General features: G+C 34.1%; 1 protein-coding gene and 1 pseudogene across 1 annotated transcript; one reads left to right on the top strand and one right to left on the bottom strand.

Annotated features, from left to right (window-relative positions):
* Positions 1-12,608: 12,608 nt before the first annotated feature.
* On the bottom strand, positions 12,609-15,935 carry LOC114404649 (mitogen-activated protein kinase kinase kinase 18-like). Its single transcript, XM_028367519.1, has 4 exons — positions 15,095-15,935; positions 14,274-14,422; positions 13,127-13,365; positions 12,609-12,756 (listed from the first exon to the last, which is right to left on the bottom strand). The coding sequence occupies exons 1-4, from the start codon at positions 15,933-15,935 to the stop codon at positions 12,609-12,611; spliced, it is 1,377 nt and encodes a 458-aa protein (XP_028223320.1).
* Positions 15,936-19,364: 3,429 nt separating this feature from the next.
* On the top strand, positions 19,365-25,893 carry LOC114404648 (annotated as a pseudogene).
* Positions 25,894-26,839: the final 946 nt, after the last annotated feature.

Genomic DNA, 26,839 nt, shown 5'->3' with positions numbered 1-26,839 from the left:
TTTCTTGCAGAATTATCTGGAGAAGCTGTCAGAAGCTGGTGAAAGCATGTTCCTGTGGAGTTGGCTTTGCATATTGCCAAAGATGTCTCATGTGCTTTGTCAGAGTTGCACTCAAAGCACATAATTCATCGTGACATAAAAAGTGAAAACATACTGTTTGATTTGGATAGGAAGAGAGATGATGGAACTCCCACTGTGAAGCTCTGTCATTTTGATAGTGCAGTGCCACTAAGATCAACTTTACATGTGTTTTGTATTGCTCATGCGGGAACACGTCCTCCCTGTATATGTGTTGGAACACCTCGGTGGATGGCTCTAGAGGTTATGCTACATATATATGTATAAAAAAAACTCCTATGGATTGGTAAGATCCTCTTTCTACTGATCAGCCATTTATTTTGAGTTTGAAATATATGAACAATGTCACTAATGGTGTTACTGACATTTAATTTTCAAAAGTTAAACTATAGGTCCTGGTCCTTTGATTTTGAAAACATCTGTGATGTTGGAAAAAGGTATTGTGTCTATGCATGCAAAATAATGGGAGGTAGTTCTCTATGATAAAGTCAAATATATATTGGAATAATGACTTCTCCCTTTCTTTCAGCAATTTCCTAGCTTTCTTCAACACTTTTTTTTTCACTGTCCCTATTATTGTATTTCTCCATTTATCTCCCACCTATTCATGCACATAGCTGTGTACCCATTTTATGTAGTTATATTACATGCTGAGCAAAAAAAAAAATGTAGGTATATTACATATGCTAATGGGGAGTAAATATAAACTTTGGCAAAATTAGAGGGAATGAAAGTGGAGACCCAGTCTTAGATTAGGAGGCGTTTAGTCTACAAAATCTTTTTTCTTCCCAGGAATCATGTTTCTTGGGAATGTCATATATATGTTTGGTATGTCTAAAATATTCCCTGGAATGAGAGACATAATTATTATAAAAAAAATTCCCCCTTCATAATGGTAATTTGGAATTTCTATCCCCTCTCATGGGAAAGTCGTAGTGAAAAACATAATTAAAAAATGATTCCGGGGGGATGTTAGATTTTTATGAATGGTTTTTAAAATTATCATACAAAACAAAGAAATTAACATTTTCAACTTAAGATTCCTTGGAAACTTAAAAGAATCCCTCTACCAAACACCTCCTTAGTTTCAAAATTGTTTTACAGTAATTTAGGTAAATTCATTATTCATTAAAGTATATGGCTGAAGTTGGATTATTTTGATTGTACTTTTTAGATATTTTAATTTATGTGTTTGAGAAATTATTATGAGACTATCGAAAAGTAGATTAGTTTTATAAATAATTCGTTTTGATGTTACCAGCAGTGCATTCTTGAGTGTATTATTGATATATAATAATATCCTTGAAAGAGATACCTCAAAAGCAAATGATGTATATCTAACAGTATTCCTCACATGGATAACCAGTAAAACAAACTGATATTAATGGGGTTATAATTTGAAAAGTTGTCTTCTGTTTTATTTATGTTATTATACTAGTATGTAAGCTGGTGCAATGCATGTGCCAATTTTTTGAAGAGAGTAACTAATTACTATTTTTTTAGAACTGAATCATGTTCACAAAATGAAGACATAGTATTAGAAAATTTAAATGTTTTGTATATTTTATTGTTGAATAAAAACTATTTAAAGGATAAAAAAAACTAAAAATTTAGTTTTACATAAAGTGAAAAGTTGTGTTTTAGGTTATTATACTGGGAAAGATTAAGAGAACTGTGTTCATAAGATTTTCATTGTATGATACTATGATTTATGTGCTTTCCTGAGGATCTTGTGTGGGGCTAGCTTTGCTTCTCATTTGAACTTTATAGATAAATTTATTGTGTAATGTCTTCTTTTTGGATTCCCCTTTTATTCTAGTGTTCCAATCGCATCATGTGTTCCTTAGGACACTAAGTCACTAATTTGGATGGACATGACATGTAATCCATAATTTGGAAGAGACCACAATTGCATTAGCTAAAATAATAAAAACATCAGTAATAATAAAATTATTTTAGGAATTTTGTTGTTCTGCTACCTCTTGAAATTCAGCTAGTTTATCAAAATTGTATGATATCCCTGTGTAGTTAGTTCAAATTGCTGATGCATTCCCCCCCCCCTTCTTGTTTTGGTTAGAGGTGCAAGTGCATATGTTGCTTCATGACTTTGGTCAAGAATAGATGTATAATTAACCCCGGAACCAGATATAGTATCTTGGGTTGTAATTTATCTATCTTTATCTTGTGACAGGAAGCTAACATTTGGTTGTTTGGATGCTTGCTTTTGGAGATGCTGACTCTACAAATTCCATATTTTGGACTTTCAGATTCACACTTCCTTGATAGTCTGCAGGTATGGTCATCTTTTGTACCACTTTAGGTATGCTTGTACTATTTGGGTTCATGTGCAACTCTAACCTACCTATTTTAATTAATTTTATTACAATTACCAATACAGATGGGTAAACGACCACAATTGATTGATGAACTGAGAGTATTGAGTTCAATGAATGGACCCACCATGATTCCATTCGGTGAAGAGCTGGAAAAATCAGATGTTGGGGTAGACATGCTGAAATTCCTTGTTGATTTGTTTCATAAGTGCGTGGAACAAAATCCAAGCAAATATGTGTTCAGTTCAATCATAGTGCGTGGACCCACTATGATTCCATTCGTAATTTTTTTCCTTATCTATTTTAATTTAGAAATTTGTTTCAGTTCAATCGTGCTCCGTGGGTTATATGCTAAAATTGGGCTCTAATTGGTCGATGAAAGTTGTGAGAAAGTGAATATTTCAAACTAATATGTGTTCCATACTTTAATTACATTTGTCCTAAAATGAAACTCTGGTGGTTAGGATTTTGTTGTAAGAGTAATGATTGATCCAAAGGTGCTGGTTTAGTTCTGTTTTCTAGATTTTATTCTCTTAGATAAACAAAACTCTATGTTTTTCATGCCTCTTTGGTGGCTAATTTATTATAGATTATTCATTGGTCTTTTTTTGGGACCATTTGCTTGTGGTTTTTGCATGATTAATTTTGAAATTCTGTTGATCTATGATTTGGCTCTTGGTAGTGGTGGCCACTTTAAAGGCTTCATACCTTCTTAGAAAGATAGTGTTTGAAAATTTTCACATATGTGAATCTAGCTAGGCACCGTGGTTTCTAAAATTGGCAAATATTAGACTTTCAATGTCAAATCAGACGTAGCATTCAAAGACAGTTATTATCAAATAACCGTCTTTGAATGTCAAATCAGAAGGAGGATTCAAAGACGATTATTACAGAATAACCATCTTTGAATGTCAAATCAGAAGGAGGATTCAAAGACGGTTATTATCAAATAACCGTCTTTAAATGTCGAAGCATACAAAGCATTCAAAGACGGTTATTAACAAATAACCGTCTTTGAATGTCATATCAGAAAGAGGATTCAAAGACAGTTATTATCAAATAATCGTCTTTGAATGTCGAAGCGGACAAAGCATTCAAAGACGGTTATTAGCAAATAATCGTCTTTGAATGTCAAATCAGAAGGAGGATTCAAAGACGGTTATTATCAAATAACCGTCTTTGAATGTCGAAGCAGACGCAGCATTCAAAGACGGTTATTTGCTAATAACCGTCTTTGAATGATTATACTTTTCAAAGACGGTTATTAAAATAACCGTCATAAAAAGCAACTTACTTTTAATGACACAATATACAACGACGGTTTATACCCATCGTTAAAAGCCCTTATTAACCGTCGTAAAAAGCCCATATTCTAGTAGTGAAAGTCCAAAGGCTTATATCAACATTATTGTTGTTGTTAAATAACATTGATATCTACCTTATAATTTCTATACGCGTACAAACCATGCACAACTCAATTATGATTTTGACTAGATTATTTATTGATTGAACTAAATTAATTTCATGTTAACTACTATTTTAGTGGTGTAAATTAATCATTCATGATACACAAGATAAATTTAATTTAAACATATAATTAACATCTCTTCAAAATGTAAGAGTGTTTAATATTTTCTTGAAATAGTGTAATTAATTCTTAATTTTATTTGCTATAAAATAAAGAATTTTTCACTAGTACGTACCCCGAACTTTTTTAACCAGACAGTGGCTAGTAAACAAATGGACCGAAAATTTAGAGGATAAGTCACAAAAGGGGGATTCAAATCACGTGTCCGATGAGTGTATCTCACTTCATGTTGTGTCAATAAAAATATGTTATGTCATTTAAAATATTCATCTAAATTTCTTAGTTTTCCTAACATTGCTCTTAATAATTCCCTACATTGTTATCCCTTTCCTCAATACTAACCAATCTTGGATTTGAAGATTTGAATCCCTCATGTGGTTGCTGTACCTGTAGGTGCCGCAAGGTGCAAATTGATTTTGGAGAAAGGAAAATATTAGTTAGTGTCGAGGAAAGAAATAACACTGTTGAGAATTTTGTTAAGCACAATGTGTGTGGATAATTGAGAAGTCTAGGAGAATATTTTTAAATAAAAACAAAAAAGCTTCCAAGACCCAATTCTTAAGGTAGTTCCGTCTGTTCACAATTAGAACTAAGAAAAAGGCCAAAGAGGGGTTTGGGGGCATAAAATAGTAATTGTTACCCTATGAAATTAGTATCATAGTTCTAACAATTAATAATTTTAGTCATAGTAAATATATAATTGCATAATATTTGAAGAAAAAAAACAATTTGGATTCAAAATAAGTTAATTATGAGCATTAAAGTCAAATTTAGTAAATTAGGGGTAAAAATATATTGTTAACCTTATTAACCAAATTTGACTATAATAAAAAAATCTTTTAAATACTAAATTAATAAAAAAAATTATATAAAAATACAATCAAAGTATAAATAAGCTAATGAGTTGAGTCTAGAGACTTTAATTTTTTTTACCAAATTTAATTTAAACTTTAAATTCAATTCATTTAAATAATTAAAGAATTCAAATATTAGAAGACACTTTTTTTAATAAATCTAACCTAAACTTCAAATATTCACCTTCACTCAGTTCTACTTTTTTTTATAATTTGAATTGAACTCAAACATGGAATTATCCACGCTGAGAAATTAAGGAAACATTTTATTTTATTGTGATAGAAAAAAAAAGTGATAGTGAAACAAAATATAAATAAATAATAACATAAGGATAATATATTAAGGAGGATAAAATTGGATGTTAACAAGCTATCATATTAATTTAGTGAACTTACTGATACGTGATAAATTGTGAAATATATCACGTCAGTTAAAATTGATGCGGTTAGAATAAAAAATTAATGGAATGATCAATTTAATTTAACAAACACATTATATGAGATCAAAGTAAAAAAAATTTAAACTTAAGGAACCAAGTTCATACAAGCAAAATATACATAAAAGAATAAAATTAATTATAATTTAACCTATATAACATTATATTTTTTATTTTTCTTTTTCTTCTTTTGTTTATATTTTTTCATTTTTCTTTTAATTGCTTTCAAATAAATCATCTATATTGTGAAGAAGCAAAGCTGGTGAAGAGGAAATATAGAAAAATAACTAAAATTTGAGTTAGTCAGTATACTTAGATGTTCCTTTAATAATTTTCAATTCTCTCTTTTTTTTCTCTTTCATTTTTTTTTTACCTCTGTCAAAACTGAATCCCTCTTCTTCTCCTTTTCCTTGTAACCTTTTTTTTCTAGAAATATAATCAATTGAAATAATTCTCTGCTTCAAATAATGTTCTCACCACTGATTTATGTAGAACAATGAAGTTACATTCGAAACCAAGTTTATACATTTAAAGTAAACCAAATATATACTTGTATGTGCATGAATGTTTGGTGTAAATGATATAACAGTGAAGCTACACTTCAGATCCAAGTTTATGCATTTTCTAGAAAAGCAACAATAAAGAACCCCACGAACAAAAACTAAACACAAAACTAAAACAAAATTCCAATCTAAATACTCTAATCTTAACGTGAGCAAAATGCTGAGAAATCTTTCATCCTAGCATCTCCCTTCATGGCGGTCCCTCCTCCACAGCCGCATCATCAGACCATTCGCACGACGTCAAGTATGACTCCCTCCTCTCTGATTCCGGCCACAACAAAGTCAATGCCGGGCGATATGGGGGATTAAGTGGCTGCCTTCGTGTTGAGTAACAGCAGATCGATACAAATATAAGATTAATCCAGTATCTAGAGAAGGGTGAAGACAAGGTCAGCCTTGGACATAGTCCAAGGGTGTAACCCTCCAAGACCCATAACTAAAAAAGACTCACAAAATTTTAAAAAATTATAATTTTGTACCTAGTAAAATAAATTATATTATTTTCATAAATAAGTTAAATTATTTGCTTTTTGTTTTTATTTTTATTTTTATTCAAATTAAAATATGATAAGTAAATAAAAATTATAAAAAAATCTCTAATATATGTTATACCCATAAATTCATGTTAAATGAATTTTCAAGTAAGTGTAACAGATTAACACAAGCATGTAATGAACCTATCCATAAATTTAGTTTTTTTACAATTATTATACAATTTTATAACTTTCAACAGAATAATGTTTCACTACTAAAAAAAAAAAAGCTTTCTACATCGCCCAATTAACATCGGTTATAGCTAAAACCGATGTTAATGAAAGCGCGGTGGCATTTTTGTAATTAAATGGAGTTACTTAACATCGGTTTTAGCAAAACCGATGTTAACTACTTCATGTTAACATCGGTTATTTAAAAAACCGATGTTAACATGATGTTAAGATGAATATGGTAACATCGGTTTGGGCAAAACCGATGTTAACTTCATAGAGTTAACATCGGTTTTGAGGGAGCCGATGTTAAGGAGTTGATTTTAACATCGGTTTGTTAAAAAACCGATGTATTGTATTTGATGTTAACATCGGTTTTTACAAAACCGATGTTAAATATATTTAGTTAACATCGGTTATCCATAAAAAACCGATGTTATTGTGTTTATAAGTTAAAAAAATAGAGATTTCAGAAGCCGCGCGCGTTCGAAAACCTTGCCCTACCTCTTCTCTTTGTCATCCTCCTACCTGAAATTGCTGTTCTCTTTCTCCTCCCGCCCGAAATCTGCCGGAAACCGCTCCGTCGACACCCACATTGTCATTGGTCGAACCCACATAACCCCCTACACTGCCAGAAAACCCACATTGTCGTCGCTGGAACCCACAGAACCCCCTACGCTGCCGGAAAACCCATATTGTCGTCGCTCGAACCCCACAGAACCCACATTGTCCTGGGTCGAAGAAAACCCTAGATACAGAGTTGCTACTAGGGTGTTGAAACAGTCGTCGGTGCTCAAAGGTCAAAGCTTTCTCCGCGAGGTACGTAGGTCAAATTCGTGTATGCTAAGTTTCGTTGTGAGTGGTTTGACCCGAATTGGGAGTGTATCGGATAACATTTTGTTTGCGATTGTACAGGCTCCGCTAACGTGCGTGTGTTGCTGGGTTCTCTTCATCAAGGTAACACTAACTTCTATACTCCATTTGACCTATTTTATTTTTTCTGGGTAGTAATAAGTAATGTTGCATGATTTTTAGTAAGGTGTTATTCTGTTTGCACTATAACAGAGAATCAACCATGATTTCTGTAGATGGATCCACAGGGTTGTTGAAATTATCTGCAATTGCTTTAACATTTTACTGTCCAACAGAGTGGGCTTCACTATTGTTGTTTTAACATATTTTTTGTTTCTTGAGCAAGTAATGCTTAAGTATAGATAATGTTTTTACCCAAGTGGATTTAAGGAACTGGGTTGCTTGCTCTGTTTTCTATTTTATTCGCTTAATTGTTGAATGCTTCCAGACTGTTTATAAACTATTCATTTGCCTCGTATTGGCAATTTCTAAAAGTTCTCATATCCTGTTATTGCAAATTATGCTTGTAACTGTTTTAAATAGTTAATTGTTGATATTAAAATAGGTTATTGCATTTAGTTATGTTATGATGTGGGATTAAAATAGGTAACTGTTGATAACTGTTTTGGACTATAAAAATAGGTAACTGTTGATATTAAAAACAGTTACCTATTCAAAGTAACTGGGTTCGTCAGTTCTCATATTCTTGTATTGCCATCTGTTACTCCTTAATCCTGCTGCCTGGATAGATATATGCTATAGAAAATTCTGTTTCGGCCCAAGAGGAAAGGCAGTTTGTAAGTTCAGCCACGACATCGATTCCCACCAAATTGGTTGGATAAAGACGCAGTGGAAGAACAAGTGAGATGCCTCCTCTACAGCTTCTCTGCAAAAAGGACATCGCAGATCCTGCAATTGCACTTGTCTCCTATGTAGATTCATCCTTGTTGGTAGTCTGTCTTCTATTAGCCTCCAAGCAAAAAAAGAAATTTTGCTAGGAATTTCAATCTTCCATAGTTCCTTACACCAGTCCTGATGCTGACCCCCTTTAGAAGCTTCCAAAATCAGATTGTATGCACTACGGGTGGAATATTTCCTTGTTTGATCACCTAACCATTCCCATTCATCCGATCCTTGCTGCTGAATGTGTATACCTTCAATATCCTTTAAAAAATTGACTGCTGACTCAATTTCATTTTCAAATAGCGATCTTCTCCATAGAAATTGCCATTCCCATCCTGACTGCATGTGTTGTCCCATGTGTCTGATGATTTGGTTTTGCTGTGTAGATATTTGGTACAATCTAGGATACCTCTCAGCTAGAGGTTGCTGCTGCTGATTCCATTTATCTTCCCAAAGCCTGACCTTATCACCTCCTACAATTTTCCACCTTATGTTGCTGTGAACTATGTCTCCATGCTGTGCTGAATTAACAGTTTGTTTTAAATCTTTCCACCATATAGATTGATGCCCTTCCCTTCCTTCTTCATACAAGCTCCTCCAGCCCCCATACTTTGACTCCAACACCCTAGACCAGATTTCTCCCTTCTCTTGCATATAATTCCATTTCCATTTGGCTAGCAAAGCAAGATTAAAGCTATCAATATCTTTAATCCCCAGCCCACCTTTGTCCTTTGGCATACAAACTTGGTCCCATTTAATCTATGCTATTCTTTTTTGCTCTAGTCCTCCACCCCACAAAAATCTGCGCTGTATCCTTTTGAGCCTTTCCTCCACTGTTTTTGGGATCCTTCAATGAAAGCACATTGAGTTTCCTCAATTATTGCTGGCAGCACTCTTCTAATTCTGTTTGCAAGCACCTTGGCCACTATTTTGTACATGCACCCAATTAAGGATATGGGTCTATATTCTCCCAAATGTTGTGGGTTTGAAATCTTGGGAATGAGAGCTATAAAAGAAGCATTACAGCCTCGAGGAATAGCACCATTAGCATGGAACTCATAAATATATCGAAATATATCATGCTTCAAAGTATCCCAAAACTGCTTTATGAATCTGAAATTAATACCATCAGGACCTGGGCTCTTGTCATTGCCACAATCCCAGACAGCATTCTGAATTTCAGATTCCTGAAATGGTGCCACAAGCATGGAATTCTGCTGATGGTCTAAGGATTTGAAGCTGATGCCATCAATTCGAGGTCTCTGAAAATCTGCTTCATGAAATCTGTTGGAGAAGAAGGTTCTGATTTCTTCCTTCACCTTATTAGGTTCATCTGTCCAAACACCTTCAATGAGAAGTCCTTTGATGCTATTTCTATTTCTATTTGCATTCACCCTGACATGGAAAAATCTTGTGTTGCAGTCTCCTTCCTTTAGCCATCTTGTTCTTGATTTCTGCCTTAGTAATGTTTCATAGGCTTGGGCAGCCACCCACAAATCTTCCTGCAGCTTCTTCCTTCTTGAAATTTCCAGATCAGTCATTTGTCTATGCAAGGTGTCCTCCTCTAGTTTATTAAGCTCTACTTCCATTTGTTGAACTTTTTTAAAAGTATCCCCATATTCTTCCTTGTTCCATATCTTTAATCTGCCCTTCAGCCTTTTGATTTTTTCTTTTAATACATAAGCTCCCCATCCTACAACTTGGACAGAATTCCAGCAATGATTGACTACATCTTTGAAAGACTTATCTGTTAGCCAGCAATTTAGAATCCTAAAAGGTTTAGGACCCCAATCCACATTATTAGCTTTAATAAGAATAGGGTAATGATCTGAAAAAATTTCTTGCTAAAGTGAACTGCACACTTTCTGGCCACGTGTCCCTCCATTCAGGGGATATTAATGCCCTGTCTAATCTGCTTTTAGATTCACCATTTGGCCTAAACCAAGTGTATTGTCTGCCCACATTAGGAACCTCCAATAACTCCATATCTTCAATCCATTCATTGAATTCTTGCATACTATTATCACCCACTAATCTGTCTGATTTTCCAATTCTTTCATTCGGGTTCCTTATGCAATTAAAATCCCCAAGCACACACCATAGTCTTACTTGAGAGGCTTGTTTCAGTTGTTTCACAGAATCCCACAATAGTCTCTTGTTATTTATATCACAGGGAGAGTATACTGTCACAATGCAGATTTTCATGTCTTCTCTGTTGCAAACTCCTTCCAAGAGAATGAAACCATTTCTAGTGACCATGTTTTGTAACTTGAAAACTGATTCAGTCCACATGCATAAGATGCCACCAGCTGAATTGATTGCAGGTTGCATCTCCCACTTAACTTCATCACTACCCCATATAGCCTGGCATAATGTTCTATCAATGCTATCTTTCTTAGTCTCCTGCAGACATAGCATTTGAATATTTTCTTTGTTGATTAATCTCCTTATGGCAGCCCATTTTACTCCCTTCCCCAAACCTCTAACATTGTAAGAGGCTATATTCATGGGTCCCTATCATTATCTCCCAACCTCTCAGCTTCCAATCTATCTCTGGTTTCCATACTGCTTAATTTTTGTAGAATTTCCCTGTGGTGGACATCCTGATTGTTTCCAGTGGTCACTCCCAATTGTTGGATCATTTTCCACATTTTAAGAGCTTCCTGGGTCTGAATAGAGCCTGCACTTGTCTCCTGTTCTTGATCTGAGTTGATGTCTCCACTTGTCTCCCTCTAGATTTCTGCCTTAATAAAGATTCATAAGCTATTGAGGCCTCCCACAATTCTTGTTGTAATTCTCTCTTAGCCTTTATCTCATCATCAGATAGGTTTCTATTAGATGCTAAATCCTCCACTTCATTGAGCTTCTTCTGAATTTTGTGGATCCCCTTATCATTTATGAATTGTGCAGTGTGCAAATGAAACAACTACTAGTACTATTGTAGACAAGTTTCCTTCTCCATTACTCACGGAAAAAGCTAAACCCATTATCATTATTATGGTTCTTCTCTATTTGAATACTGGACAGCCCTCATATTGTTGATAAAAGGCTTTAAATACACTGTGGCTAATTTCTGTATGGTTTTTTTAGGGTTATCATTTACTACTACTAATTGGCGTTGCTGTGGAAGCGCTTTGATTATATCTTTGAAGCCTCGAACTCAGGTATTTATATGTTTGATTCGAAAACTAATTTGAAATTGTTGTTGTATGCATTAGTGGTATATTTGTAACTTATGCTATGCCTGTCTACATGACCTTTCTTTCATTGGACTGATATGTTCATGCCTTCTGTATATATATGTTGTGACTGCCATTGCCATTCTCTCTGTCTTCTATTATGTTTTTTTTATCAGCAAAATTATAATTTGTATTAATAACTGTGAGTACCAAAGGTACTAAATATACAAGTTAGAAACCAGCAGACTAGCAGAACCATAGGTCCTACGAATCAGGTGCCAATCTAAATAGAATACAATAACCCTGCACTGCTACCCTAATCAAAAAATGTTGTTGATAAATTACTAGACCAATAGTTGTAGGGCTGGGCAAAGCCTTTCTCCAGCTGTCTTCTCCGTAAATTCCCTTTAGTTGGGATTCTATCTTTGATCAATCGGCAAGCAAATGTTTTTTTTTATCAGCAAAGATAAATATATTATATTGAAATAAAGTACCAGAGGTACTAATTACAAAGGTAAGGACTATTATATGTAGTACATAAGTAGTCTAATAGGTCTACTTGTGTAGTGTACAAGTATTTCTGAAACTATGTGCACTCCCTCTACAAAAACAAAAAGCCTTGTCTAATATTACTTGACCACTGATTATAGTGGACTGTGAAGTCCTTCTCAAATTGTCTAAGCCAAGTCCAAATTATAAAGATAGCATCTTCAAAAAGCCGATTAGTATCAAATTCTGCATTTGCAAACAAAATTCTGTTTCTGAGCTTCCATATAGACCATGTTACTGCCAGCCACCAATACCTCCATCGCTTAGCCCTTAATCCTTCGATGTGGATAGAAATGTGCTGCATGAAGTGTTGTTTCGGGCTGAAGGGGAAAGCGCCTTTGATATTCATCCATGACATCGATTCCTACCAAATTGGTTGGATTTTGATGCAATGAATAAATAGGTGAGATTCATCTTCCATAGCTCCACTGCAGAAAGGGCAAAGCATATTGTTGATCTGTATGTTCCTTTTTCGCAGATTCTCCTTTGTGGGCAGTCTGCCCCTGCATAATCTCCAAGCGAATATCGCAATTTTGCTTGGTATCTTTGTCTTCCATAGTTCCATACTTCAATCCTCCTTCTGGCCACCAGCAATTTCCTCCCATATCAGATTGTAGGCGCTGCGAGTTGTGTAAATCCCTGATGAATCTCCTATCCACTCCCAAATGTCAATTTGCTGTTGCTGTATGCTTTGTCCTTGTACCTCCCTAAGGAAACTGATGGCAGTATCAATTTCATTGTCAAAAAGCAGTCTTCTCCATGAAAAATTTCATTCCCAGCCCGTGTCATTTTGAGTTCCCATCTGCCTAATGGTGTGATTCTGCTGTGAGGATATAATAAACAGCCTGGGGTACCTTTCTGCTAGCGACTCCTCTTGATTAATCCACTTATCTGTCCAGAATCTAACTTTCTCTCCATCCCCCACCTTCCACCTCATGTTATTTTGAATAACCAGTCCCTGTTGAGATTGATTGAAAGCTTGTTTTGCATCCCTCCACCAAACACATTGTTTTGCTGAATTTCTTGTTTCTTCAAGGTTCCTCCATCCACCATATTTGGAATTCAAAACTCTGGTCCACAGCTCACCATTTTGTTGCATTAATAGCCCCTATAGGTATGCCAAGATACACAAAAAGAAGAGTTAAGCAACTGCAGTTCAAGTACTTTGCTGCATCATGCTTCCATTGATCAGAAATCCCGAAAGCTCCGAATCTACTCTTAGCAAAATTGATTTTCAGACCCGATAGTTCAGCTTCAGATTCAAGCTTGTTAAGCTCAGCTTCTAACTTCTGGACCCTTTTAACACTGCATCGCTTTGTGTGCATCTTCAACACACATACACACACACACACACACTTACACACACACACACACAGAGAGAGAAACAGATACACACACAGAAACACACACACACACACACACACACACACACACACACACACACACACACACACACACACACACACACACACACACACACACACACACACACACACACACACACACACACACACACACACACACACACACACACACACACACACACACACACACACACACACACACACACACACACACACACACACACACACAAAAACACACACACTGATAGAAACACACACACAGAAACACACACACACACATACACAGCCACACACCCACACACACACACTGAAACACACACACACACACAGAAACACACACACACACACACACAGAAACACACACACACACACACACTGAAACACACCCACATACTTAGAAATCTTGGATATTAAAAATGGTAAACTCTTATGTTTGGCATAAAATTTTGAAAAAATTATTCACAAAAATCTGAATTTTTATGAATTCATTTAAGTTTCTCACAAAAACTTTTTTATGATGAGTGAAAATTCAAGATTTCCATGAAAGATTTATACATATAAAATCATGTCTCTTATCTTCAGAAATATTTTAGACATACCAAGAAAACATGAATTTCAAGAAATATAATTCTTAAAATACATGATTCCAAACATGAAAAACATTTTGTATGCCAAAACTCTAAATATGTCCCCTAAAGTGAAAAAAAACACAAAGTTTGAAATTGATTAACAAAAGGAATCGGTGTACACTACTCCTATTAATTCCTAGCTACTAAATTCACAACTAATAATGAAACACAAACCAACCACAAAGAACGTGAAAGAATGTGATCCATACTTGGTAACGTGGGCGGCAATGGCTTCCTGACGAAAGGGTGGTTCAAAGGCATCTCAGCAGTCAACCCCTTCTTTGGATCCTTACCGGGACACTTGTCAAGAAAATCTTTTCCTTCTCCCATTTTAGCCTGATGAGTGCAAGGTATTCCTTTTGGCATGCATGCAGGTCTATCAGTTTTTCCTGTAAAATTAGAAATAATTGATGAATTGCATTGATAAAAATAATAATTCACTCTCTTGAAGAAAAGAAAACAATGTTGGAGGAATATATAATAAAACTATAGAAAAATGATAACCCTTAAAATTGATCTCCCTATCTTTTGCAAGAAAGTAATGATAGAACACACTTTTATAATTCTAGACTCACCAATTGATATATACTTGAAGCTAGCAAAGAAGTGAATGAAACCTATTTCTTTAAAAGAAAATATATATAAAAACTTATAGATGGTGATTGGTAGGGAATTCTTTTAAATTTCTTGGAAATCTTGGATTAAAAATGTTAAATTTTTATGTTTGGAATAAAATCTTTAAAAATAATTCACAGAAATATGAATGTCTATGAATTAATGTAAGTTTCAAGCTAAAAAATTTTCAAGAAAAGAGTGAAAATTTAAGATGTTCATGAAGGGATAATTTTTTATTTATAATTATGTCTCTTAATTTAAAAACTATTTTAGATATACCAACAATTTCAAGAAATTAAAACATGATTAATATTCAAGAAAAATAATAGATGATTCCAAACAAAATGAAGGAAATTTAAAACATTGATATAAAAAGATTCCTACTGAATTCAGACCTAATGAAATACAAAAACAAATTAAAGAAGGGGATGGAATGTGATCCATACTTGGTAACGGCTGGGGCAATGGGTTCTTGATGAAAGGGTGATTCAAAAGCATGTGAGCAGTCCACCTCTTGTTTGGATCCTTAACAAGACACTTGCCAAGAAAATCCTTCCCTTGTTGTGATAACTCTTGTGGAATCTTGGGCAATTCTTCTCCTATCCCAATTCGATTCATCAACGTCCAAGTATTCTCGCAGCTTCCAACGTACCACGCGTGTTCTCCTGTGATCATCTCCACGATGGTGCAGCCCAAAGCCCATATATCTACCGGCGACTCGTACACGTTATCGGTCAGCGATTCCGGTGACATATACATCGGCGTGCCCCTGCACACGTACTCTCTATTTATCTCCCCTCTCCTCTTGGCCAGCCCCAAATCCGCGATCTTAACAACACCATTGTCGAAGACAAGAATGTTCTGAGGCTTCACATCGCAGTGGACGTAGCCCTTGGAGTGAATGTGCTTCAGACCCTCCAAGATGGATTTTGTGCATTGTCGAGCGCAAGCCTCCGGGAACCTCCCGCCGTACTTTTTGAGTTGATCGGCGAGGGAACCGCCCGCGGCGTATTCGAGAAAAACGTTGTAGTATCTCTTGCCGTTTTCGACGGTGCAATCGTTGCCGTAACATTTAATGATGTTTGGGGAAGGTCCAAGAATGTCGAGGACGTCCTTCTCGGTTTTGAGCGAATACGAGGTTAGGAAAAGGGAGGATTTGACGGCGGTGGGTGAAGGAAAATTGTGCGTGGAAGGGTTTGTTGGTATGGCTATGTTGACGGTGGCGGCGCTGCCACTACCAAGAGACTCTCCGCGAACCCAATTCTTCTTCATGGACGACGACGACATGGTTGTGTTACGAAAACTGTGTGATCGATGAATGATGCATTGATCGATTGGCGCTTCTCTCTTTTAAAGATAACACCAGTGAATTATCTAAAGTAAAATTGGCGGGAAGCAGGTATAGTTAAGGATGCTTGCCGCGCACGTTTCCTGATTATTGCGCTGTTTCATCGTACACCTGTCCTCATCGTATAACAGTATTTTATTTTTCTTGTTCAGGCGTGCCTTTAGTTATTTTCATTGTTTTCTTCTAAAATAATCAACTCTTAACATAGTATTTTATTTTTCTTATTCAGATTCTATGGAGGGATAAATATAAGTCAACAACAAAAATTTATCTGTCTTTTCATTTTTTTTCTAAGATAAATTTCTAATTTTTTCAAACTCCTTTGAATTATTTTTATATATTTTTCTAATATCTATTGACATATATATTTATTAAAACTAAAACCAAATAATTGATAACATATTAAAAATCTAAAATAATAACAAAATTACTCTTATAAATTATAAAATATGAATTTTAAACCCACTCAAGACACGAGACACAATAGCATAATAACAAAATTAATATACAATTCAACACATAATTGATAAATTACAAAAATATATTAATTTCAGAGTATATGAAATTAATTATTTTTTTCAAACTCCTTTGAATTATTTTTATATATTTTTTCTATTATCTATTGACATATATATTTATTAATTTTAGTACATGAAATCACAATAGCAAGATAAAGATGCGGACACGCCGATAGGGCAACACTTGTGTTTTCACTAATTATTATAATAAGGGATGAAATATGTAATACTCATATTGGTCCAGACGAGTTTAGGAATTCAAGAGTTGAGATCGATAATATTTTCATCCAACATTTCAATTTTAGTTTTTATTTTTCTCTAAATTCTTTTACTTTTTACGATCTTTATTTCTTCTCAAAATCTTACTTTTTCCAATTTTCATTTCTTCTAAAATAATTTTACTATTTCAATCCCTAGTTCTTATTATTATTAAAATTACTATCGAAATTTTTATTAGAACTATTATCAAAATATTATTAGGATTATCATTGGAGTCCATATTATCAAAACTCATGACCTTGTTGTTTATAATTTATTCCAATGATTGATCTTTGATATTGATAGTAGTTTAACACACAAACCCTTGATGAAAAGCCTACGAGGAGGACAAGAGGTCTTCAAAGGAAAAATTGTTTCCTTCTTCAAATATATCTATTGGACACAAATTTCACTCTTAACACATACATACTTATATATCTCTAGAACTACTTTCAACATTTTAAAAGTAAAAGCTTAATTCAAACAACGTAGGCCAGTGCTTTTCAATAACACTTCATGTTTCTAACTTTGAATCCTATACTTTCCTTTAAACACTTCGCGCATAAATATTTTTCTCAAGGTAAATAATAGTCGAGTTATTGTATAATTCACAACTCACAACACAAGTATTGTCACATCAAGTATTAACCAACCAAATCCCATGTTCACAATTTAACATCTCACAATGTCGCAATCCACCATCACACTTTTACGTGTATCTCACAAACTAACGCATGTTTAACTTTACACTTATACTCAATCTCAATAACAATTTTATAATCTGAAAGCAACATATTATCTCACAATTTATCACTTACACACACAATTTCAATCACAATTTTATGATTCAAATATAACAATTATCACGTTAATCTAGTAAATTTTATCCAAAACACAAACACATAAAACAAAAATGCTTCTCACAACATGGAAAGTAAAACCTCTCAAATAATTTCATATAATCATATCAAAATCATATGTCAACAACACGAAAACACTGAGAGTACTCAATTTTATCAACCAATTCGCATCAGGATATCAATTAATCCGTCAAACACAACAATCTCGTAATTATAATCATACACGAAGAATTACAATACAATAAACATCCCAAAATAAATTCTAATTTAATCCTCTAAGGATGCATACACATGTTTACTCTAACCACAATTGCGATAATTTCATCACTTACCTCTTAGCGGGCTCACGTGTGTAGTCTAGAAGTGATAGTGAAATCTCTAGCAGTTCCCTAAGATTTCTCAAATTTTTCTTATAGTTGTTCTACTAGCGTTTCTAAGCGTTAGAGAAAATGAGAAGGGATTGGAGTCTCCATTTTACTGTATCTGTGCGAGAGACATTTCTTTCACTAAATATATTATTTCCCAAATCTCAACGATTGGCATGTGAAATAATAAGTTCTCAACCTGGTATTCAAATTTCACAATGATCCAACGGTTAATAATTTCAAGATCATAGTTTTACTGGGGCTAATTTGGGTGTATGCGGAAAAAAAATGAACTCCGTGCGAGGTATATTTCTCTCACCAAAGAAATTATTTCACAAATCCCAGTGGTGGAGATGTGTGAAAATTAATTTTGAACATGGTATATAAATTTCAATACGATCCAACGATTGATGAGTCCAAGATAATAATTTTACTGAGACAAATTTGAATATATATAGGAAAAAGAATGAATTTTGAGAGAGGAAAAAGGGAATTGAGATGAAGAAAAAGCACAAAGAAATTTAAAAAATAATCTAATATATATGTCTCCATATGTACTCACTTTATTATTTATTCTATTTGATTTTTATTTTATAAAAATAAACTCTATTTTAGTGTCTATCAAATAAATAAATAAAATATTTATATATTTTTTATTTTCTACGAACATATATTTATTTTATTCACCTTAAATCTTTATTTTAATTAATAAAATTATTTCTTTTTATTTATTTAATTAAAAAATCTCATTATTTTGCTAAAACTCTAAAGTCTTTATTAATTTATTTTATAAAAATGAAGTGTTACACAACTCATTATCATTTCCAAATTCCAATTATTTAATCATGTATTAAAAGATTCTAATTATTTAGTCATGTACTAAAATCAATACTATATAATATGATATTGCGAAAAAGAGGGATTGATAGAAACCATAATACACTTATCCACTCAGACATATAGGATCCACAATTAAACAGAAAGAGAATCTGAATGTATAATTATTTAGCAACATATTGCATAACTTGTTTGTATATTTTTTGTGGTAGTATAATATATTTTAAGAGAGATAATCTAATTTCTAAGTGAAGGTAAAATTATCCCATAATGGACAACAAAAGAGTTGTACGCCGGCGTTTAGTAACTAATAAAAGGAAGAAAAAAAAGTGGGTAAACACAAATAGGAAGGACGTGGCAATTCAAATGATGACGAAAACACGAGGACAGTTTTTCACTTGGCTTGTTCGGGTGTGTGTATTATTAATTATATTACTTGGCTTTCCATCAGAACAGAACAGAAGTAGGAAGAGTTAAAGGTTTGATCTTTGAGGTGAAGGTCTATTGGTTTGAGTAGCCAAACCTTAGTTATGGATGTTGAGGTAGAGATTGATCGCTTGCCAATTGACCTGTTGGCTCATATTTTTGTTCTGTTCACTTCCTTCACTGATTTGGCACAGTAAGCACTAAGCATATATGAGTGTTTCATTTCATTGTTTTAATGTATAATTCATTCACCAATCTTTTCATGTGGATGCGGTGTTTGCAACAAGGGCAAGTGGTGTTTGCAAGAAATGGAAACAAGGGGTGAAGGAGTCTCTTGCTCGGAGACACAATCTCAGCTTTGCCGGTTGGAAGATGGATGATGACTCCACTTCTCGCCTTGTTTTTCATGCCTACAACCTCACTAAACTAGACATGTATGCTGTTGTAACAATAGTTTATGGCAAACCGAAAAAATTACTGGCTGAGTCGTGAACAATGTGGCTTTCTTTAAGACGTTTCGTGACATTGTCAAAAATTGTGCAAGCAAACTATCAACCACGAAGTCCCTGGGATAAAACAACCCAGATCATTGTATAAGATTTCCACTGCACTGAGGGAACCTTTCTAGAATTACACCCTCTTGTATGACTTGAAAAGTCACTCTAAAGCCATCTAAAAATATGACTTGAAAAGCCACTATTATAGTCAACCAAAAATATGACTTAAAAAGTCACTCTTATAACCAACTGAAAAATATGACTTGAAAAGTCACTATTATAGCCAACCGAAAAATATGACTTAAAAAGTCACTCTTATAGCCAACCGAAATTTTAGAGCGAAAGAAAGAAAGATAGAGAAGTTTGCCGGAAATGCATCGGCTGAAATATGGGAGGGAGAAAGAAAAGTTGAGGAAATGCTTCTCAACTGGGACAAGGAAAAAAGAATAAATGAGCTCTCTATATATAGGGAGTGAAACACTATTCAAGTGTTTATGCAGAGCGATGTGGGACTTGAAGCCTTTTTTTTTTCAAACTTTCATCCACATTCTCCTTTGTTCTAACAATCCCCCACTTGAAATTTGAAAAGAAGATTTTCGAGGATTTCATAAAATTGTGCATAAACAAAGGTATCATACAACTTGAACCTTTGCATAGTGAGTAAAATTTAGATTTTACTAGAGTGACTTGAAGTCTTGAACTTTATCTCCGACATCAAACCACACACAACCTTTTCATAGGTGTATTCTATAAAGCCCGTGCGTTAAAGGTCATGCATGTCTATCCCAATATAGTAAACGCTCTAGAAATTTTTGCCCAAAATTTCATATGAAGCGGCCCCCACTTCAACATTCACATAGGTGAGTCTATCAAGAGTACTCATGTAGCCTAGGTACTCCACTCAACATAGAGTATAGATCTCATTAAGAATTACGAATTTTTTTTTTCATAACTCATCCTCTTGTTACTTCAGGAATCATGTTGCTTTCACTTATAACAACATGTTCATCTCATATCACTTCATAACTTGTTATTATCCATTGAACCTAGTTTTTAGGATCTCCAATCATTTAGGTCGGTTTACCATCATGAATGATCATCGCAGTAAGGGCAATAGTCCCATTCTTTTAGAAGTGTTATGGACTTTCTCTCTAGCTAATCTTTTCGTCAAAGGATCTGCTAAATTATCATCAGTGCGTACGTGATCCACTCTAACAGCTCCTGTTGAGAGTAATTCTCTAACAATGTTGTGCTTACGACGTATCTGTCGTTTCTTACCATTGTAATAATGGTTCTCAATTTTTGCAATAGCCGCGGTATTATCGCAATGGATCAACACAACTGGTATCGGTCTTTCCCATAACAGAATCTCTGCAAGTAAGCTTCTTAGCCAACTTGCTTCCTCACTAGTAGTTGCTAGTGCTATCATCTCATATTCCATAGTGGACTGAGCTAAGATAGTTTGTTTCTTTGACTTCCAAGAAACAGCCCCACCAGTTATGCTAAATATATAGTCGTTGGTTGCTTTGGAATCATATGAAAGAGTGTTCCAATCTGCATCGCTATATCCTTCAAGTACAGTGGGAAACCTTTTATAATGTAATCCAAGGTTTATGGTTCTTTTAAGGTACCTCATTACCCTTTCAATAGTGTGCCAGTGCTCCATACTAGGTCTACTGGTAAACCTGCATAATAATCCCACAACATAGGCTATGTCGGGTCTAGTACAATCAGTGGCATACCTAAGGCTGCCAATGATACTTGCGTACTCAGTTTGTCGTATACCTTCACCAGTGTTCTTAAACAGTTTTACACTTGGATCATATGGTGTACTAGCAGGTTTAAAGTCAAAGTAATCATATTTCTTTAAGATCTTCTCAATGTAGTGAGATTGATCCAGAGAAATTCCCTCTTTTGACCTAGTAATCTTAATACCAAGGATTACACTTGTTTCTCCGAGGTCTTTCATATCAAAGTTGTTACACAACAACGATTTCACATCGTTCACTACATGAATATTTGAACCAAATATGAGAAGGTCATTGACATATACACATATTATAGTGCAAATATTATTTACAGATTTGTAGTAAATGCATTTGTCACTTTCATTCACCTTAAACCCATTCGAGACTATTAAGTTATCAAAATTTTCATGTCACTGCTTAGGTGCTTGTTTTAGACCATACAAAGATTTATCTAACTTGCAGACTTTATCTTCTTGTCCATGAATCCCAAACCCTTCATGTTGCTCCATATAGATTTCCTCTTCCAATTCACCATTTAAAAAAGCAGTTTTAACATCCATTTGGTGTACCCCTAGACTGTAAATAGCAATAAGAGATATTAGCACCCCGAATGTTATTCTAGTAACTGGTGAAAAGGTGTTGAAGAAATCCACATTCTCTCTTTGCCTAAAACCCTTGGCTACAAGGCTACAAGGCGAGCCTTGTATTTATCCACAGTACCATCAGGTTTTAGTTTCTTTTTCAAGATCCATTTACAACCAATTGGTTTGCAACCAGGAGGCAAGTCTACTAAATGTCAGGTCTTGTTAGATTCTAAAGAATCAATCTCATCATTAATGGCTTCTTGCCACAAGTCAGCATCCAAAGAAGACAAAGCTTCTTGAAGGTTTGATGGATCCTCCTCTAATGTATAGGCCATATAATCGGGCCCATAATCTTTAGCAATTTTTGCTCTCTTACCTCTTCGAGGCTCTATATCTGGTTCAGGTTGTGCAAGATTTTCACTACTAATAGCAGGAAGATAACTGGATGAAGTACCCCCACTATTCCTTAATTTAAAAAGAAATTTATTTTCATAAAAATCAGCATCATTTGACTCTATGATCACTTTTGCATTTAGGTCATAAAACCTATACGCTTTGCTATTAATAGCATAACCAATGAACACACATTCATAGGCTCTACTTGCAAGTTTAACCCTCTTGGGGTTTGGGATCCTTACATAGGCCAGACATCCCCAAGTTCTCAAATAAGACAAATTTGGTTGTCTTTTCTTTAATATCTCATAGAGAGATGTCTTGCTTTTTGATTTGGGGATTCTATTTAGCACATAACAAACAATTAATAAAATTTCGCCCCACTAAAAAGATGTTGCACTAGAACTCAACATAGTAGCTACAACTAATTCTGTAAAAGTTATGTTCTTTCTTTCAACTTTACCGTTCATTTCAGGTGAATATGAAGCAGTCGTCTCATGTATGATTCCATGCAAATTATAAAACTCATTAAACAAACTGGAATCATACTCTGTGCCTCTATCACTTCGAAGTTTCTTAATTTTCTTATTGAATTGATTTTCAATTTCTGTTACATATAACTTAAACATGTCAAGCACTTCACTTTTATTTTTCATAAGATATACATATGTATAATCAGAGCAGTCATCAATAAAAGTAATAAAGTATCGTTTTCCATTTCTGGTCAATGTTCCATCAAATTCACATATATCAGAATGTATTAAATCCAATGGCTCAGATTCTTTAACTACTGATTTATGTGATTTCTTAGTTATTTTAGATTGACTGCAAGAAAAAAAAAACACATTTTTCAAAGTGATTTGAAGATAGCTTTGGAATAAAACCTAAGTTACTCATGTTAGATATGCAACAACTATTTATATGACAAAGTCTAGAATGCCAAATATTAAAATCACACAACATGTAAGCAGAAGGAGAAACTTTATTAATATCAAGATTCAATTTGAACATGCCATTAGTGGCGTACCCTTTCCCTATAAATACCTCATTCTTGGTCAAAGTAAATAAATCTGCACCTATGGTCTGAGTAAACCCAGCCTTGTTTAAAAGAAAACCAGAAACCAGATTCTTTCTCATATCTGGAGTATGCATCACATCTTTGAGAATCAAAGTCTTTCCAGAGGTAAGCTTCAGTTCAACATCTCCAGTTCCAGCAATAGTAGTGGTGTGGGAATCACCCAGCAACACTTTCTTATTTTCAACATTCGTGTATGTTTTAAACATAGCACGATCATAGAAGACATGGCGGGAGCCGCCAGTGTCTACCCACCATCCATCTGATCCTCCAATCATATTGATCTCAGTTATCACAGCTATGTATGACTCTTGAGCAATTTTCTGTATCTCAAGGGATTGAGACTCTACTGATTTATCATCAGTCATTTGATACTTGAGGTAGCGGCTAAGAACATACTTTTTAGTCCCAACTTCCTCAGTATCATACTTTTCTTCCAGAGCCAGCCAAACTAATTTGGCAGACTTATATGGGCTATAATAATCATAGAGATCATCAGCTAACCCATTCAGAATGAAATTCTTGCATAGGTAATCATTTTCATTCCAAAGAGCTAATTCCATATTCATTTTATCCTTCACTTCCTTCTCAGCATCTTTAGGCATCACTGGAATATCAGTGTTCAAAACATAGGCAACTTTTCTCATAGAAAACATCATCTTTTGTTGCCAACGTTTGAAATGATACCCTCCAAACCTAAAAGGTTTGTTGAGGTCATTGTTGTTCGAGCCAGTAATATCTACGGTAGCCATAGCAAAGCCGAAATTGTCTTAAAATTGTTGTAAAAATAGTTTATGGCAAACCAAAAAAATTACAGGCTGAGTCGCGAACAATGTGGCTTTCTTTAAGACGTTTCGTGGCACTGCCAAAAATTATGCAAGCAGACTATCAACCACGAAGTCCCCAGGATAAAACAGCCCAGATCACTGTATAAGATTCCCACTACACTGAGGGAATCTTTCTAGAATTACACCCTCTTGTATGACTTGAAAAGTCACTCTAAAGCCACCTGAAAATATGAATTGAAAAGTCACTATTATAGTCGACCAAAAATATGACTTAAAAAGTCACTCTTATAGCAAACCGAAAAATATGACTTGAAAAGTCATTATTATAGCCAATTGAAATTTTAGAGCGACAGAAAGAAAGAGGGAGAAGTTTGCCGGAAATGCATCGGTTGAAATATGAGAGGGAGAAAGAAAAGTTGAGGAAACGCTTCTCAATTGGAACAAGGAAAAAAGAAGAAAAGAGCTCTCTATATATAGGGAGTGAAACACTATTCAAGTGTTTATCAAGAACGATGTGGGACTTGAAGCTTTTTTTTTTCTTTCTTTTTTTTTTCAAATTGTCATCCACATTCTCCTTTGTTCTAACATATGCATATATATATTATATTCCTTTCTTTCTTTCTTTCTTTTTTCTTTTTCAGACCCTCAATTCCTTTCTGTTCTATAAGGATGGTAAAATGTTTCCGATATCTTCCCTTTGATGTTGATGGTCTTTTTTAAACATCAAAGTAAACTTTCTGTATTGATTTCCTGAGCTTTGGAGATGGATTGTGATTAAGTTTATAAATTTTGATTGTACGAGGAGTTGAATTGGCAATTACCTCTGGTGACTGGTAGTATTTGGAGAAGGTTGATAACATGCTTATTTAGGGATAGATGGATAACATGATGCTTTGTTTGAAAGCATAGGCTTTCACTGTGACTGTTTAGTGATATAAATTGCAACTGAATTGTGTAAATACGTAAAATGGTAATAAGAGAAATGGGATTCTGCTAGATTTTTGAACTCTTGAGTAAAAGTCGTATTTGTGTTTTATTTGAATCTGCACCATTTGCCTTAAGCCATATCTCTAACCTTTTTTCTCCATATATGTGGTGGCATTGTGGGAGGGTTAGGGTAATAGAACAGTAGTCATTTTACTTTATTTTCTCTTTCGTATTAAGTTTTCTGATATGGAGATGCCTATATTGAATAGGAGTGAGGGATGTTTCGTACAATTGCAAATAGTGATTAAAAAGATTAGATTATGTATGTTAGGTGTGCCATTGACTTTGATACTTCAAATTTTTCACCTGATAAAAGCAATAGTTGAGTTTGATAATTTATCACCAGTTATAGGCTGTCGAGTTGTCATGATGTCAAGAATGTAGATCTAAGATGAACAACATTTATTGTCTTTTGTATCTGCAGACCGAGGAGCCGTTGGGGTTGCCAAATAACTGATGCTGGACTTCTTAGAATATCTTTTGCTAACTGTATCAGCAATCTCACATCTATATCATTGTGGGGGTTTGACTGGCATCACAGATGAAGGTGTTGTTCAATTGGTATGCCATTGTTCTGCTTTTGTAACTTAAAATGTTTGGGGTGTGGGACATATCTGCTTGCTTGGAATGACTTGTTAGGAAATAACATGGGACTAAAACACAACACTTGTCTTCAGCTCCCAGAAAATTTTTATTAATGTGTCACAAACATATTATATAACTGAAATTGACATTACATCCAACCTAAAATCTCATAGCGTTAGGTATATTGGTATTCCCACATATGTTACTCAACTTGTCATTTTTTATTGTATGAGATTTACAACAAATTGTGCCTAATTAATTGATTTAGACTGTTGATTTTTTAAAATACATTATGTATATGTCTGATATTTTGTATCATTCAAAATTTATTGGTAGAAACATGTAATTGTAAGATAAATATATTTAAAAAAGAAATTCTCTCACAACTCATTATAAACATCACTCCTCATCTTTTAAGACTTGGTGATTTCTTTAGAATAAATTAAAATCCACTTCTCCAATGGGAATAAATTGGTTGGAATAATGCTCAAAATATGCATATAAGAATAATTTTTGATGGCATATTTTCACAGAACTAACACAAATGCAGGAATGGTATTTAGTTTATTATTTTTTGAATATAATATTATGTGTTATTTTTAAAAATTGGTTATAAAAAGTTTTATTTTATCGAAAAATAATGAGAGAAATCATTGCTCTTTGGGGAAAAGGTTTTGTTTTGACCTCAAATCTTCTGACATCCTTAAGATTTTTGTATTTGGCATATTGTCGACTTTTGTACGTGGTGACCATCATAATTTTATCCTAATAAAAGACTCTCAAATGAGTTGAAAGAAAAGAATACTCATAAATAACTAATGATCTTATTCCTAAAATATGTCAAACTTTGTGGCGATCGGAGCATGATTGTTAGTATTTTTTTAAAAAAATATCTCTTCCTTATTTTTTTTCTCAAATAAAT

The sequence above is a fragment of the Glycine soja genome, unplaced genomic scaffold (assembly GCF_004193775.1).
Source record: "Glycine soja cultivar W05 unplaced genomic scaffold, ASM419377v2 tig00105520_1_pilon, whole genome shotgun sequence".
NCBI lineage: Eukaryota > Viridiplantae > Streptophyta > Magnoliopsida > Fabales > Fabaceae > Glycine > Glycine soja.
The sequence above is the reverse complement of the archived record's forward strand: the minus strand, read 5'-3'. Positions and strand labels throughout refer to the sequence as shown.

Excerpts from the sequence above, each read along its gene's own strand:
- LOC114404649 (XM_028367519.1), bottom strand. The coding sequence starts at position 15,935 with ATGTCGTCGTCGTCCATGAAGAAGAATTGGGTTCGCGGAGAGTCTCTT. Across the intron at positions 14,423-15,094 it reads ATTGCCCCAGCCGTTACCAA|GAAAAACTGATAGACCTGCA; the intron begins GTATGGATCACA and ends CTAATTTTACAG. Across the intron at positions 12,757-13,126 it reads GCTATTAATGCAACAAAATG|TTTCCTTAGGGAGGTACAAG; the intron begins GTGAGCTGTGGA and ends TACTGCCATCAG.